The sequence below is a fragment of the Megalops cyprinoides genome, chromosome 5 (assembly GCF_013368585.1).
Source record: "Megalops cyprinoides isolate fMegCyp1 chromosome 5, fMegCyp1.pri, whole genome shotgun sequence".
Taxonomy (NCBI): Eukaryota; Metazoa; Chordata; class Actinopteri; order Elopiformes; family Megalopidae; genus Megalops; species Megalops cyprinoides.
The window spans coordinates 35,840,001-35,857,500 of record NC_050587.1 but is presented as its reverse complement, the minus strand read 5'-3'; the positions used below and the strand labels follow the sequence as shown (position 1 = coordinate 35,857,500).

Genomic DNA, 17,500 nt, shown 5'->3' with positions numbered 1-17,500 from the left:
GAGGTCAGAGGTTGATCAATGCGCTGCGCGGTGGGAGCCTCTGCTGATTGGCAGGCTCATCCTTCACTCAGCCCCCAGGGGGACGACTGAGTCGTTCTAATTGGGACGCCAGTTTTCTCCCGCCTCCCAGGGCCTGATCCAGCAATGGAACAGGATGAAATAACATCCCTCCTTTGTAGTGCCTTGGAAAGGTGCCGGGAGAAGACAGAGTAAAAGCCGCTCTTTAGCACTCCGTGCCCCGGGGGCTCTCTCTGCACCTGTGTGGTGCTATTGTGTCCCGCCTGCCAGAGCACCACGGCTACGCGTGCGTCCGAAAATCAAACGGGGGAACGGCGGTGGCAGGCTCCGATTTGGAACCTGGTCTTCCCAGCTCTCCTGGGGTGAATGGGGAAAAGGGCAGTCTTCAGCATCAGCACGAGCCCCGAGTCCTGCAACAGGCCGTGGATTGCAAACCCTCCGGTCCTGGCAGGCTCTCTGCCCTGTGGAGGCCTCATGCCACACCTGGATTTCCCTAGCAAATACCCGGCCCCACCTGAAAAAAAGGGCCTGGGCTCAAAAGCAGTAAGCAGCGAGCGCAAAGCGTGCAATATCATGTCTCACAGAGGGAACAAGTGGTGCTGACAGCACACTGCGTTTGACCTTTAACCCCCGTAGCTCATGTAAAACACCTGACCTCCGCTGCGCTGCGCTGCGCTGTCTCAGGAGCTGTGTTCGCTGGAAGTGAAATCTCTCAGGGTTAACGGGGAACGAGGTGTGTGGGCCCGTGACTGATGAGCCACGCCTATCCAATCGGCTGGTTTTTGTGTTTCTCACAGGCTACACCATCACAAGCAGCAGGCTAGCACAAGGTCACATGTACTGGTGCGCTTCACTGGTGTATCTGAGTGCGCTGGTGTATCTGAGTTAAGTGACAGGCTGTGATGTCGTCCCCTCGGATGAGTGATGAGTCCTTATACTCTGATGTGATGTGAGGTAGCGGGATGGCGCTAAGGTTGGGACCATCAGCAGACATGGACCAAAATGCTAAACGTGGAGTTGACCAGGATTCAGATCGCTGGTTTCTATTATATTTATTATAATTATTTATTATGACATAATATTAGTAGGTTGTGCTATTGCAAATGAACCTGATTTGTGTTATTTGTGATTGGGTGTTGTCATATCCTTCATTTCTTCCTACAGTTGTTTTTTTTCTGTGTTACCTGACACCTTCTGGGGATGTCTGCCTGTTAGTGTACCTCTCCTCAGAGAGAGTGGTTTACTCTTCATTGAAATAATGATTGACCAGCTGTTAGTTTAAGCTGGCAATACAAATGCACGCACACTTGAAAATGTTCAATTACACCCTCTAGGTGTTGTAGTAAGCCGTAATTTAGAACGCTATTGAGGTGACGTGACGTTCCCCCCTCTTTCCCATAATGCAGCTGTTAATAATTGAACTGTCGGTAGTTTATTTTCTGTTGTTTGGGTAGCATTAAAGCTTAATGGATTGAGGCCCGAGCCGCTAACAAGACACGGGTTCAAAATGAAGGCTTTACCACTTCACCGACATGGCGCGGAGGATGTGTCGCTGTGGACGCCGTGTCGCCGTGGACGCTGTCTCGCCACGGACGCCGCACCTGTCGGGCGACCTCACCCGCGGTCTGTGCGGCTGTCGGGCGTGCCGGTGTACGATCTGGGCGGGAGGGAGAGCCGTGCTTGTGAGCCGGGGGGGTGGCGTTCGAAAGACGAACGACGAGTTGATGGTGTTCGCGGCGCCGGACGCTCTCCCAGTGGGGCCAGGCTGTGATGAAAGGGCCATAATGTTAATGCCTCTCTCAGCGGTGCCCCCCTCGGCCCGCCCGCGTGCTCATAAATATCTTGATAGATGACCTCAAAGGTGCGGCTCGTGTCAGGCACACCTTCCCACCGTGTTTTCGCTTACCGCCGACAGACCTTGCGAGATATTCTCATGGGGCGCCTGGCTGTTCTGTCTCTCTTTTTCTTTTCTCTTTTTTTTGCCTTCCTCATTGTGCTCGTATCAGTGCGGGTTTTATAAATCTGACAGGCTCCAGGGCAGGCTGGAGATGACAGAGAGTGGGGAGTGTCCAAATGGGTTTTTTTTTTTTGGCTGTGGGAGTGAGCGCAAGGAGATGCGCTTTTCATCAGCTGTAGGACCCATGCAAGCCGTCCCTGGCTGTGCCTGACTGCGCCGCAGCTGCGGTCTGCAGCTGTGTCTGACTGTTCTGGAGTCAGTCCCATCTATCATCCGAGTGACCAGTGGCTAGTACCGTCAAGTGCCTTCATATGCATGTGGTGTAATGGCTATGTCACCGGGCATGGAGCTCAAAGGGTTGAGGGTTCGAGTCCGAGTCACCTGCACCGTGTACATGGGGGATATGTAAAACTTGTGACGTGAAAGTAGGTTGCAAGGTTGTTCAGTTAAGCATATTGATTTTATATGATGTAACACAACAGTATGGCATGGCAATAAGAAGCAGGGCTTGTAACCAAAAGGCTGCTGGTTCGATTCCCCACTGGGGCACTGCTGTTGTACCCTTGGGTAAGGTACTTAACCCACAATTGGCTCAGTAAATATCCAAATGCATAGATGGATAAAAACTGTAACCTATTTAAGTCGCTCTGGATAAGAGCATTTGCTAAATGACAATAATGTAGTGTATGTAATGTAAGGAGACCCCCTTAAACCACCATTTCAGACCGACCCTGACCAGACGCTGTGGTCGTTCAGCCAACACTGTCCTCCTTGGAAGGGAGTGAGGCCGAGGGGACAGCTGGCCGAGAGGCCGGCATCGGAGATGGGCTTGGCGTGAGTCTGTCCCTTTTCTGCCCGCGCTGCCCACGGCCGAGGCACATCCTCCACCTCCGGGGCTATTTTTAGGCCAGATTATCGACATGCCAGTGTTTATATCTCAGATTACACTCGCACTGTCATTATAGCAGTGTGTACGCGTAATTATGAAGCACGTTTTTTTTTTTCTTCATGGGGCACAGAACTCCACTAACAGCTGAAAGGAAGGTCTCCCCCCCCCACCACCCCCGTTCTGGAGAGCATGTCTGAATATAGCCCCCGGTGCACAGAGACACTACAGGGTGCTACTAAGCCTTATTTGCAGAAGTGGTCTGGGGCATGCAGACTGCGTATATCCCAGAGTTCCAGGGTGTTGGGTGCCAGGATGGACCCTGGTGCTCCCTGCAGAAAACAGCTGGTGGAGAGAGACACCAAGAGGCCATAGATACTCTACTTACTACAACCAGATATCCATCTCCCGTGTTCCTTCCATCCTTTATCAAGGAGGTTCTGGTCTGTAGCGGGCAGTTCTGGTGCTGCCTATGTTCTTATCCTACCTGGGGCTGTTCTGTTTTAGGCCACACCCCTTCAAGAATCTTCATAACGAGCCAGCAAATCAGAACAGCCTTACAGCCTCAGCAACGGTAGGGGCGGAGCTTTGAGTGTGGAGAGCACAGGGCTGAATATCGCAAGCAAAGAGGGAAATCTGTGGAGGGACTCCACCGGCCTGTCTCCGGGAAGCACTGTAGAAAGTCCCTCCACGCGAGCCCCGGCGACTCTGGGATGGGTTTTTGAATGTCAGGCTTGTCAGACGTTATTTTTCAAGTCGTCATTCATTTCACTTCTGCATTCGGTTGTGCTCCGAGCATCCTTTGCGGGTCTGTCCTGATGACTCGGCAACGTTTGCGTTGAAATGTAAAGATCATGTGAAGGGAAAATTACTACAGTGGTGAAAAAAAAAACGTCCGTCTATATATGCAGTGCCTCGAAATGCACTTGCTCTGTATTATGTATGCATGTATACAGCACGCCCTATACTGAAAACAGTTCCCTTTCACTCCCCATCAGTAGATTGAGCTCACATCTTATGTGACAGGGAAGTAGGTCACATGGCTTTCTCATCTTCTGATACAGAGCATAAACGTGTTTCATTCAATCAAATGAAATTGAGAAAATGTCAGACAGCAGCAATGCTCCAGTGATTGACCCTGACACAATCTCTCTCCGTCTCTCTTTCTCGCTTTTTTTCTTGCTCTCTCTCTCTCTCTCCTTCCCTCGCATAGAAAACTTAGCATCATAATCCACTCCTTTCAAAAAGATTCACACCCGAGCTGTTATCACAAATTTAAAAACACCATAACCCTCATGAAACGGCGAACGGGAAAAATGCCCCTTATTTTGTAAGTTCTGTCTTTAACTGTTGTTAATGTAGGACGTATGCACAACGGTGTGGTGTTAAAGGCAACAGGACAGCACTTGGGAAAAGGGAACCCGAGACAGAATTGCCTCCTAATTAAAAGGTACAGCACATGGTAATAATGAGGAAGTGAGACGACATGAACAGGACATGAATTTTTCTGTTTCTATTTTGAGCACATGGGGTTGTCTTAATGGATCACGGGGAGCCGAGACAGCGCTGGAGGTTTGAAATGATTTTTTTTTTCTATCAGCCGATCAGTTTTATCTGTGTGGGAATCGGTGTGCATTCTTAACTCAGTTTCATCAACCACGGCACAGTTAAAAACGGGTTGCTCACTGGCGCTTGTGTTAATTTGATTTGTTTTTATGAGTCGGATCTCTTGGATCCCATTAGGCGCCAGCGCGGCTTTGCAGCGTGTGTGTGTCCGTGCGCGGAACGTTTTGACAGCGCTTGATTACCCCAAGGGAGCCCGATCGAAGATCATCCAAACACGTTCCCTCTCCGCATCGGCACACTGTGGCAGGCACTTCAGCTGAAGGGGGGGGGGGGGGGGGGGGGGGGGGGGGGGGATAAAAAAGCGTAACAAAAGAACTCGCGTAGCGATACGTAACACGTAATTTACCCGCACAGCGTGGAGGCTCCGCGGCGTTCGCCGGAATTGAACAGTATGTTCTAATTAAAAAAGCAATCGCACCTTAAAAGGTAAGCGATGATGAAAAGGATAAAAAAAGCCACACATACAAGAAAAAAATGCAGGCCATGCTGATGAAACTCTCATCGAGTTGACTCACACCGCAGCATGTTAATTAGTTCAAAGCAGGCCATTATTAACAGTACGTGGTGGTTTAGCTTATTAAGTGCTTCCTGAGACCTCCCCCCTACTCATTAATATTATCCAACACTTGTGGGCCTCCACCTCCTCCCCATCCTCACTAAAATCAGCTACTCAGTAGTGCTTTGAAAAACCTGCAAAGATGTAACCGCAAATGAAATATCACAGGTATTTCAAAGGTATTTAAAATGAAAGAAGGGAGAATTAAACAGGGCTGCAGTGGAACATCTCTTGCACAAAAATGAAGGACACAGTTAGAGGGGTTTACTTTAGAGCCGGTTTTGTTTGATGAATGCCTTGTAAATGTGCAAGTCGTTGAGAACTAAGATGAATGATTAAAAAAACCTTTGAAGGAAGACAATGACATTGCATTTAGGCTGTGTGAAGTGGGGCCAAGCAGCATTTAGAAAGGGAGGGTAAGTGTGGAGTTCTACAGTTCCTCAAGTCTGATTGCGCTCGCAAAAAAAAAGTACCTCAGATCTCGTTCCATATTTTGCAACTGATGCTATATCTCCAGGTAACTTCTACTTTTTACTCTGACTGTGTGATATGACTGCGGTTGATGATGGATCAGAAAGATGTTGATGTACTACTTGTGTCTTGGGATTCTCTGAGCGTTTGCGTTTCGGAGTGCCTTTGACGTGAAACCGAGAAGTCACCTCGAGTCCTTCATGCACGCAGCTATCTGTGTGTTTGCAAAGTGGGCTCTTAAATTGGTGTGGCACCTGGTGTATAATTGACTGACTAGCCAGGCACACAGGAGTGGGGAAAAGGTACTGGGCTTTAATCAAGGGTGATCGTTTAATTTGGCCTGGCAGGCAGGCACTCCCAGTCACTTAATCATATGGCAGATCAAAACATTAAGCCATTAACACAATCAATGTAATTAAAATAAGCAACGTACCACGTGTTGCGAAACTTCTCTCCCCCCAACCCCCCAAAAAATTGCTTTGAAGGACTTGACACTAATCTAAGTGTTGATGAACGAACTAGGTTGTGCTAATCAAGATGTGTGTAGCCTTAATCATTCAAATGAGCAAAGTGTGAATCATGCACAATAAGGTTCATAAGTGGGTGAGAAGGGTGGGAGAGTCAATGGGATAAGGGAGAGTTGGGTTTCCTGAACCCTCATGAGACATAGAACTTATGGGCTCTTAAAGTATTTTGGCTGTGAAGAGCAGAGTGTTTTGATTGGCTCTGATCAATTCATCAGATTTGGAACGCTCAAACTCCACCCATTTTTGGATTAGCGAAGTCTCACCCTTCTGTCAGTTGCACATTCTGTCATCACACTGCCTATTCAACAGGGCCTGTCTTTTTGGATTGATGCTGTGGAGAAACTGTGCAGAATCTCTAATCTGTAGTGTAATATGAGGATCGGCTGGTGTACCAGGATCAGTGAAGAGAATGAGCCATCCAGGTGATTTAAGGATCTGTGAATCCGCAAAGCATCCACATAGCCTTAATTAAAAAAAAACAAAACATGCCCACGTTGTTTAATCAACTCAATTTCCCATATTCCATTGGTTATAGTAAAGAACTGACTGGAGTGCAGGTGTGATGAAAGGTGTTTGGAACGAGGTTCAGGTAGGTGTTTGGGAGCTTTGCAGTAGTGAATCCCAGATCACTCTGAGTGAGTGGATGTTCACTTGACGTTTGACTGATTTCTCTGTAAACTTGGAATATTGGAATATTTCTGCTTCATCTCAAAATTAGAGTCCATGCATTTTGGCACAGTCAGTCTAAACAGTCTGTCAGTCTCAACAGCACCAGTGTTCACTGTGACAGTGGGAAAGACATTCTACTGCAGTTGAGAGGTCTATTTCAAATGGTTAACCTGTATATGTCTATGTGTACTTGTGTACTGTCCCAGTTTTGAATATACTGAATATATTTACATTTACACACATTTAAAGAGGTGTAAACATATCTGGCAAACTCGCATGGTGTAAAACTTGAGAAGATTACAGGTGACCAAAGTGAAACCATCTAGGAAGATATTGCCAGACACTCACTGTTTTATACAAGCAATGATTTGACTGCTTGCCAGTGGTGGCACAGTTGTTCAGATACTTATTTACTGATGCCAGCATGCATGTTTTTTTTGGCTGTTAATGTCAGAAACACGACTGGGGGGCATTAACGGTCAGCTTCAACAAGTCGTTAAGTGATCGCTCTGGCTCGTTACCTCCCACTCATAACAAGCAGTAGAGACGACCAAATGCAAGTCACGGCAAAGAGATTATCTCTGCAGGAAAAGCAAACGCTGTTTCCTGTGTGTGCGGTGTCATGAAATGAGGGTCAACTACAAGAGACAAGATGCTGTCAGACCTCATTTGTGAATGGATTACATTGAGATCCAGGCCTTATTCTGAAAAGCCTCAGATGGCGCGGTTGTTGTGAAGCTCTTGTACAGATCCGCGCTCCGTCAGGCCATTCTCTTGTGAAGTGAGCCGTTTCTCACCATTAAGGAGTTATCATCTCACAGAGGTTAAGAGGGCCTAGAGGTGACACCACAGCTTCTCAGACAAGTGGAGTCAAGCACAGCGTTTTGGCTGGTTGGGGATAACAGTGTAGGGTGTGCAGCTTTTCGGCTGGCTGGAGCTGACTGTGTAGGGCACACGTTTTCAAGGTTCAGAGGCGATAACCCAGCATCTCGTGAACCTCTCAGAAATGAACCCCGTACGTGTGGCAGCAGACCAATAACCTTTGGGAGACAGACGTTTAAAACCCTTTAGGCTTTTACAGGTGGCTTCCCGCTGGGCCTCTAGTGGTAGTGTAAGTTCCTTCTCAGTATGACAGATGGGCAGTTTCTATTGGCTAGCCATTTAAGGAAGTGAGGAAGCGATTTATCTAAACTGGTTATTTTCTAAATATCAGTCTTTTCCGAGGTACTGTAGGAGAAAGGCCAGCACAGGTCCCCAGCTCTCCTGTCTGACAGTGACTGTACTTTACCTAACCACTGTGCTTTAGCTTTTTCAGGGAGTCTTGTTTGGTATTAGCCTTGCGTAATGGGGAGACGATCAGCATGTGTAGCGCCTGAGGTCGCATTAAATTGGCCATTTCCCTTGATTTTTGTCCAGCAGCTTAACAGGCTCCACCTCTGATCGGCTGTCAAGCTCACTCTCTCGTTCTCTCTCCCTCTCTCTCGCAGGCGGAGCTGACCGGCATCAAATGGCGGCGGTACGGCTTCCGCGGCGGGGGCGGGTGCGGGCCGGTGATCTCGGCGCCCGCCCAGGACGACCCGATCCTGCGCAGCTTCACCCGCTGCGTGCAGGCCAACCTGCTGTGCGTGTGGCGGCGCGACGTCAAGCCCGACGCCAAGGAGCTCTGGATCTTCTGGTGGGGGGAGGAGCCTAACCTGGCCGACATCATCCACCGTGAGCTGGAGGGTGAGTGTCTCCGGCGGGTTCCTTCTGTGGCGGTTGGGGGGGGGTCGACAATGTGTGACTTTCGGAGGGGGTGGTTGTGGCTGTTGTCCTGTTCCTCGTTTTTTTTCCCGCCTTTTCAGCAAAAGCTGTGCAGCGTCAGTCTGCACACCCCCCCCCTCTCCCCCCCGTGACGGCAGTGGCAGGAGAAGGGTTTGTTTTGTCCCCGCGTTGTTTGAGCAGCTCGGCACGGCGTGCTCCCTTGATGTAGCAGAGCAGATCTGCAGAGTGGCTTTTTTATTTTTTTCTTCCCCCCCCCGGCAGTCTTCCTCCTCATGTGTGTATCATGCGGAGATATCTCACCTGAGCGAGTGGCAGAGTCAGCACAATCCGCTGTATTTATAGAAACATTTGCATTATCTGGCTGCCGCTCGCATGCAGGGGTGTATCTGCCGTGGCGGTTCCGGAGGGAGGGGGAAGAGGACAGGAGTGTAGAGGAGGGGATGGGGTGGAGAGGAGAGGAGAGAGGGAACAGGGGAGAAGAGAGAGGACAGGAATAGAAGAGGGAAGAGGGAAGGTGGTCGGAGTGAGAGTTGAGGAGAGGACAGGAACTGAGAGGAGAGGATATGGGTGGAGAGGAGAAAGAGAGGATGAGAGGAAAAGAGAGAAGGTGGAAGGAGTGAAAGGAGAGGAGAGGACAGAAACAGAGGAGGAGATGGGGGTGAAGAGGAGAGAGGGGAAGAGAGAGGAAGAAAGAGGACAGGAAGAAAAGAGAGAAGAGGGAAGGTGGTTGGAGTGAGAGTTGAGGAAAATCCTCCCTTCCCTCTCCTTGTCTTACTTTGCTTGCAGTGATCTGCCACACTACTGTTTCTGCATGCTGTTTTCCCACACCTACTCTTGCAGGTGTGTCTCACTGGATTTGAACCCGTTTAGCCCTCGGGACTTTGTCACTTTGTCGCTGCGCTCTAAACCGTAGTGTTGCCCAAAACCAGTTTTTTCTGTTGCTCTGTCCTCAGTGACATGGACACATTGTGGGTGTGATGCATGACAGTGAACGCACTTTGATGTAGGCGAAATGGGCCATGTGCAGTAAGAACCTCTCCGTCGGCGTGTAACATGTTACCTCCACTCAGCTCAGTATGTCCCAGCTGTGCTGAGCTCATAAATATTTTAGATATTTCTGAGTTTGCTGGCTAGCCGGCTACATCATGTTGTTCTTTACATAATTTCCAACCCCTCCAAAAAACGTTTACCATTTACAGAAGCAGTTTCCTTTATTTCACGTCAACAGCATTGAAACTGGCAGATTAAACAAAGGTAGTTAAAACTGTAATTAAGAAGTGAACCAGCACTGTGCAGTGTTAAACCAACAATTAGAATTGTGTCTCTACCTGAGAATGAGCAAACTGAATATTGGACTGCAATGGTTGACTCATTTTCTTTTGACAAATAACAGTATGATTATAAATTACACTGAAGGTTCAATTTAAGTGGAAATGTACACCTTACAAAACACAAAAAACACATTATAAATTAGACTGTATATTCATCTCTATTTGATGGCAAGTGTGTTTTTTTCCTGGGTGAAGCTCACTCTTTGAATCAGGAGAATTAAATTCGGTTTAACATCAGGTGATCAATTTGTTTTTTTTTTTCTTTTTCACTGGAGTGCCCCATTAATTTGAACAGCTGAGGTTAACAGTTTTTGGTCACTAAGATTGCGTAGAAGAACTGCAGCTCTCTGATGCAGTGACTGAATCTGAATGATGGGCAAGGTTAATTTGGCAGCCTGCTTAGGCCGGCAATCTCTCGGCGCTGTGTGGTGCTACGATCAATTGTAGCCAGTCCGGAGAGGGAGAGAACTAGAATGACGACACAACAGTTTCAGGCATCTCGACTGGACTGCAGTCTCCAAGCACCACAAACGTGAGTGTGTGTGTGTGTGTGTGTGTGGGTGTTGGTCTTCTGTGCAGCATGTTGCGGAGAGGAGGATGGGTGGGGTCACAGAGTGTAGTGATGGCAGGGATGGTTAGGATTAACAGGGAGACCCCCCCCCCCACCATCCCCCACCACTCCCCACCATCTGACCCCCCCCCCCCCCCCCCCCCCCCCCACCGTTTCCACGGAGCAGACTGACAGGTGCTTTTATCTCATCTGCTGAGACTCGTCTCAACAAAACCGCAAGAGTTCCCAGACGCTCACCCCCCCCCCCCCCCCCCCAACCCCCCCATCCCTCCCAGTTCTCCCGCCATTGTCCCATCACGTTCCTCCACACAGAGACCTCTGTGCAGCACTCTCAGCAATGGAAAGCAAAGGTCGCAGAATTGAGCCAGCAACAAAGAGCTCGTTACGTTCCGGAGGGGGCGGGGGTGGGGGGGGGGGGGGGGGGGGCGAGGGGTGGATGTGGGGGGGGGGGGGGGTTGATGGGCAGACAACGGTCTTGCCACAGCTGATTTTCGGAGGTAGGGCTGTTCAACAGGGGAACAAGGCTGTTCATGGGTTTGGTTTTGTGTGTGTGTGTGTTTCTTTTTCTCTTGATGTCATCTGGCCGGGCCACTCAGGAGGAATGGAGAAGCGTAATGTGTGCACTCTGGTTATGTAACATTTGTTGTACTGAATAATGCATTTTTTCTCACTCTGTGTAGAAACTTCACAGTAGGTGCTCTGAAGGTTGGAAGTACTTTTAAGTTGTCTCCATATATATTTCTTTGGTGGTGGGAGTTACAAGGGGGATGGGAGATGGGTCTTTGTTGTACCTTCACTCTGAGTCTTGTTGGTTTGTTTTACCAAGCACACTTCCAATGGACTTTTCAAATGCCACAAACATACAGCGGCCACAGTAATTATGCATCAATTACAAATACGGAATTTAAGTTAAATGGAATTAATTAACCTGTCAAAATATTAAATATTCACTGATTTAACTTATGATTTCATTTATATTACTGTACTTCACCAGCTACAGGTGCATTAACTTGAAGCATACAGCTGCAATCTGATGAAGTTTGCTTACCATGTGTGCTTACAGAATGTTACATCCTATGCTGATAGCCTCTGTCCATATGTGATCTTTACACTCGTGTAATATTTCGTGTTTAAATAAATACAAATATAACTAAAAAAATTAAAACTCTTGATCATGGTTGTCACCTCTGCTTCTCAGTGGGGCATGTTAGTGATGAATCTTTTGAGGAAGTGCCTTGTAAATGCATTAAAATGATCGATGTCAGAATTCCCCAGAGAGCTGTTGCCCGTGATTACATTTCAACTGAAGTAATGTAATTTTGTTAATATAACATAGCTGCTGCTGATTTCATATTGGGCTGCATTTTCCTTCAAAACTGGATTTGCGAAAGTCAAATTTCAGTCAGCTGTTGCTGATATTTAAGCAATCAAAAATATAATTTTATGGGTATTTTTGTCACCTATAGGTGCAACAAATGTGCAAGTTGTAGCTGTTCTGCTTTTGCTGGCATTTTGAAATTTGAGTAATTGAACTCTTCAACGCTCGCAAGGTGAATCCAACAGAGATTTGACAAGAGGAAGTTAGGAGAGGAAGTGACATCACAGCCTTGACCATCTCGAGATTTTACAAATGTTCTGATCTGAACTCACTTAAGTGGTAATTCAAAATATAATTCTGTTTCCTTTTTAAAGTTCATATTAATCATAATTATCATTTCAAGCTCACCTTTGGGATAATCCTGCTGAGTTATGAAAATAAACTTAATAATAAGATGGTAGTCTCAAATGAAAGTCAGTCTTTGAAATCATTTACATCACACTGTTGAAATTTCCACAACAAAATGAAAAAAGAGAATAGTAAATTATACATCTGTCTATTTTAAAATGTTTTATTGTGTTGTGAAAATGTCATATTTACAGCAAAAATAAATTATAAATTGTTAGCTGCAGGTGTGGACAATAACTGTCAAATCACTGTTAAATGGTGCCCCACAGCTGATACCAGGCATCAAGATGTTTCACATTCATTGATTCATTGAAGCAACTGAAACAGTGACATGTATATTATTGAGACATGTTTCTACTGATCACATTTGGCTTTGTCATCCACGTTGCAGAATTATTCAAAAGCACACCAGAGCTGTTTCATGTTCAACAATGAGCGATTGTACCTCGGCGTCTACTAAATATTCAAAACAGATCGAGTAAGGACCTGTGACGAGGAAGAAAATGATTTATCTAACCACCGTAACAATAGACAGGGCAGGCTTATAGCTGGAGTTTGTGGTCAGAAGCGAGGCAGTTGGCATCCTCACCACAATAAACTGCTGCGTAGTCAGCATCCCGCCAAGTAGCTTCCCTTGTTTGTTGAGAGAATTTTTTTTTTGCTCACTGAGGCTGCACTCGAGTTGTTCTCAGCCCCCGATGAGAGACTGGGGCTCCTCCGCTTAATGCTGTAGGCCATTATCATTGGCTCAATGTCAAACTGGTGGGCTGTTTAAACATCAAGACTCATGCGATTCCGCCCGTCTCCCCCCCCCCCCCCCCCCCCCCCCCGGTCCTAAAATCATACTGTGTTTCTGAGCATAAGATTTAGGAAACCATGGGTAATGTTGACTCAAAGTAGACTGTGGATCAGGAATATAATGTTTTTGAAACAGAAAGAATGGAGAGAAGAGTAGGAATTGTGGGCAGCTTCCTGTGATGTTTAGGAGTGTGTTAACCTGTGCACAAATACAGGAGGGTGGTCCTTGTTACACTTACCTGACTGTGAAGATCAGGCCTTATATGGTGTGCATATTAACCAAGCAAAACAAACCAAGAAAAATTCAACGCTCCCAAATGCTTGTCCATGAGATTAATGTTTGGGTGGCTGTTGTAGTCATGGCTTCTTTATGATAGTAAAGGACAGAGAGGTGTTCAGTGGGGCTCTTCAGTAGTGGAAGTCCACTACCGGGGGGGGGCATGCATTTCTGATCTGGTGATCAGGATGTCTTGGTTCAATTTAAATCAAAAATAATGTGGGAGCAGAATATTTTCAAACCTAAGACTCTTAAGTTAATTTCAGCTTTATTTTTCATAAAGTAATGTACTCCATCCAACGTAAATTGAAAAAAAAATATACAAAGCAAAGGACATTGTCAGCGCTTGTCTGTACCGTGGCAAATCTGCCAAAGCTAGCAAGCCAGAAGATCATGAGGCCGCTGATATTAAACCACACGGCTTAGCTGTGACTCGGATGTGACACTGCGATAACAAGTAATGAGAGACAAAAGATAATGGCGACAAACAGCGGTAATGAAATTAAAACTGATGCTCGTGATTAACCGTGATTACTTACGCCAGTGATGTGGCTGTGGCTAAGAACGCAGCGAGGTGACCACTGTGGAAGTGATGTGCTCATCTTACACATCGGCCCGTCTTTAGGATGTGAGGACAGATTGTCTGTGCCCCTGCAGCCATTGTGCAGGCAGAGCAGCTGGGTATTCAGAATTGGCAACTTCTCTGTCCCTAGAGGTGACAGAATATCAAGCGAAGTGCTTCTTTTTTTTCTCGAAACAATGCGAGCGGCGTAAGGATATGCAGAGCAAGAAGCGAGAGGAAGTGCGTTTCGTTCTCCGCTTCGCTGTTTCGCGGCGATTATATTGTTTGATTGTTTTTAGCGCGCCGGGCTTGCTCCGGGTGCTCCCGCCGTAATGACACGGCCCTGATCTCGGAATCGGCTGATGATTAAGGCTCCGCTTTGTTTCTGTGACGGTGGAGGGATATCCTGGCACAGATAATGGATAATAACAATTAAGATTGTTTAGCAAATCCATCACCAATTTTTTTGGGTTCCCTTTCAGATCTGGAGCAATTCTGACCTGAAGCTTGTTAGAATTAATGGGATCTGTTGGTTACTTGTTCAGTGAGTTTTTGGCAGCAGTGTGGCATAGTGAAAAGCAGCAGTTCTCAGAACCAAGAGGTTGCCGGTTCAGTTCTCCTCTCGAGCACTGCTGTTGTACCCTTAGGCAAGGCACTTAACCCCCAGTTGCCTCAGTAAGAATCCAGCTGTATAAGTGGATAACTTGTAAAGCTGTAACCTATGTATGTCACTTTGGATGAGAGCATCTGCTAAATATCAAAAAATGTAATGTAAATGTAAGGAGTACTCTCATCTGAACATGGGATCATTTCTTTGGGATTAGAGGCCATAAACTGAAGAAAATTCGGTTCATTTTTCTGCATGTAAATACAGTGTCAATGCCCTCCTCAATGCCAATGAGAAAAAGGCCTTGCACTGCCTTTCAGTGCAGGATTTGGTACATTTCTGTTGACCAGAAGTGTGCTTCTGTTGAATAAATAGTGCAGAGTTTCAGATGTTTTTTTTTTTAACCAGAACTGTTTTTTTTAAACCAGAATTCTGGAGGAACAGGTCTTTTGCATCACCCTCTTCATGTACCCCCCCACCACCTCCACCACCACCACCAAGTGAATGCTCCCTGTCACGCTGATTGCTAGGTATGGGTGCATATTGTTCGTTGTTTTTGTCAGTTCCGTCAGAGAACAGGTGCCCCTGAATGCACTGTTTCCATTTGCGCTGCAGGATATTGGTGCATGCACAGCCTAACAGTGAATTTCCCCGCCCTCACATTGCATCACCGGTGGGGTACGAGATGCACTAAGTGAGCTAAAATGCTGAAATAAAAAAATTACCCTCACGGCTAAACTGTATGTGTATTGATTCCGAATCAATTGCTCTGCAGAGCCAGATAGAGTGTTTAGGCATCAGAGCCGTGCAAAGCATTTACTCAGCCGTAATCTCCAAAAATACACTGAATCTCCAATTCCCCTAAAGCAGAGTGCTTTAACACAGATTGCCAGGGAGCCTTAGTTTCAGAGCGTTAGGTTGCAAGCAGAACTGCATGACCTGGACCCTTTTAAGTGGACTGCCAGGGCCCAGGTGTGACAGTATACTTTCTGCAGAGCCAGGCTGTTTTGCAGATGCTGTTCTGTAGGTGTGTGTTTAACTGGGCCATCTGCATAGGGTTGGTGTTTAGATATTTAGCTCCCGTGTGATGGTGAGTGAAGCCGGGTTTTTGTGTCACGGGCAGTTCATAGATTTAAGGGCTGATTAAAGTTGGACCACAGCTGTAGCCCCCGGTCGTACTCCATAATCCTCGGTGCGGAATTCCTTCCGTTGGGTTGTTGGTTTTCACTGGCGCTTGTTTCTAGAGATTTTATGAAGTCTTGCTCTTTTACTGCTTTGAAGAACTGTCTCTCTCTCTCTCTCTCTCTCTCTCTCTGTTTCTCTCTCTCTCTCTCTCTCTCTCTCTCTCTCCCCCCCCCCCCCCCCCGCCCTGCCTGAGGCACAGCCATTGTTTCAGTGATCTCACTGCCATACATCACAGGCTAAATTTAGACCGTGTGCTAATCAATGGCTGAGCGAATGACAGAAGGAAAAACAGGAGGCTCCTTTCCTTTGTTTCCTTTTCGTTTTCTCTTCTTTTCCCTCTCTCTCTGTGTCTGGTCCCCCTTCCGTCGGCCCACACCTTGTTGACTAATTTGATGGAAATTGACACTGTGAGGGAGATGTGACCCCGGTGACTACGTTAAAAAGGCTTGGAGTTGCAGTGAGTCATACTAAGTAATATTAAGTAATAGTGAAAGCCCTGGGATACAGACAAAGGCTTATGAGGCATTTAGTGCTTCAGCTCAAATTATGCCGAATCTAAAAATAATGGAAGGGTGTTTGATTCGTGGCGCATGCACTTTTCGGGGAAGAAACTGTAACACTTACTCCCTTTTACCGTTTCTTATGGTGTTTCTTCTTGCTGTAAATTGGTAAAAGCTGCCCATTAAGTCACAGACGTAGCGGTGCTGTACTCTGCGTGGGAATCCTGCCGAGTCCAGAAATTAAAGAAACAAAAGCTGCAGTTAAGTGGAGCTGGCGGCCGGACAGACCTGCCTATTGACAAGCAGATGGAAGCTACGCTTAGGAGAGCAGGCGGAACGGGGTCAGGGAAAGTCGGGGGTCTGGGAAAGGTCATTTCTCCGAGAGGTGGGGTGAGACATGCGAGAAGGACGGGACGGAGGAACGGCGGGGTCAGGCAGGGGGGTGATGGTCTGACAGGGAATTCTAGGTAGGAGGTGCCAGAGGGAGCAGGAAGTGGCCAAAAAAGAAAAAGTTGGAAAGAGCAGTGCACGAACTGGAACAGGGTGGCAGTGTAGCGTAGTGGTAAGGAGCAGGGCTTGTAACAGAAGGGTTGCTGGTTTGATTCCCTGCTGGGGCACTGCTGCTGTATCCTTGGGCAAGGTACTTAACCTAGAATTCCTCAGTAAATATCCAGCTGTATACATGGATCATGGATAACATGTTAAAGATGTAACCTATGTAAGTCGCGATGGAGAAGAGCATCTGCTAAATTCCAGTAGCGTAATGTTGCGTAATGAACAGGGAATCTCCATGTTGCACCAGATGCAGGAAGATTAAAAAGATCGGTGGCTGAGAGGGTCTACCTGTCTGCCTTGTGTTTCCAATGGCTGCGGACACTGGAGCAAAACAAACCAAAGGAGGAAAGCCCGGCCTTCCTACAGGCCTCTCATGATTAAAAAGGCCTGCTTACTTTTTTCCTTTCTGAATGAGTTTTTCTTGGCGTGTGCACAGGGTTTGCTGGAGAAATGGCTGATTGCCCTTTTCAGCCCCAGTTTTTTTTTTTTTCTCCCTCTGATCAACTTTCCCCCTTCCCTTTTGCCACATGCTTCTATCCTCCCGTTTCTCCGCTCCGAGGGCCTGGAGAGGGCTGCGTTACCGCTTTGAGCTTAAAGCACCATGACAACAAGACAGCTCCGCAGGTCATCACAGCGCTCCTGTGAGCGTGAGTCAGTGGCGAAGCACAATAACGTCGGAATATTCTTGGAGTGAGTTCATAGTAAACTAGGTCACGTTGTGACATAAGTCCTGGTAAGACATTGAGAGAGCTGTGAACTAGAAAACAAACCGGTATTTAATCGCCCTGGACGAATGAAACCGGCCAGGGTGATTGAGAGTAGTATGCTATTGGAGAGAGAGTATGCTATTGGAGGGCTGGAAAGTTTTTTTCTTTCTTTTTTTTTTTTTTTTTTTACAGTTTGGCCCACAGCTG

The 17,500-nt window shown here is 47.0% G+C and overlaps 1 protein-coding gene across 3 annotated transcripts in view; it reads left to right on the top strand.

Annotated features, from left to right (window-relative positions):
- LOC118777544 (mediator of RNA polymerase II transcription subunit 13-like) overlaps positions 1-17,500 on the top strand; it is a 73,426-nt gene that overhangs the window by 9,388 nt on the left and 46,538 nt on the right. For all 3 annotated transcript variants that reach the window (XM_036528583.1, XM_036528584.1, XM_036528582.1), the window contains exon 2: positions 8,198-8,435. In XM_036528583.1, coding sequence (XP_036384476.1) covers positions 8,198-8,435 — 238 coding nt within the window. The remainder of the gene's footprint in view (positions 1-8,197; positions 8,436-17,500) is intronic.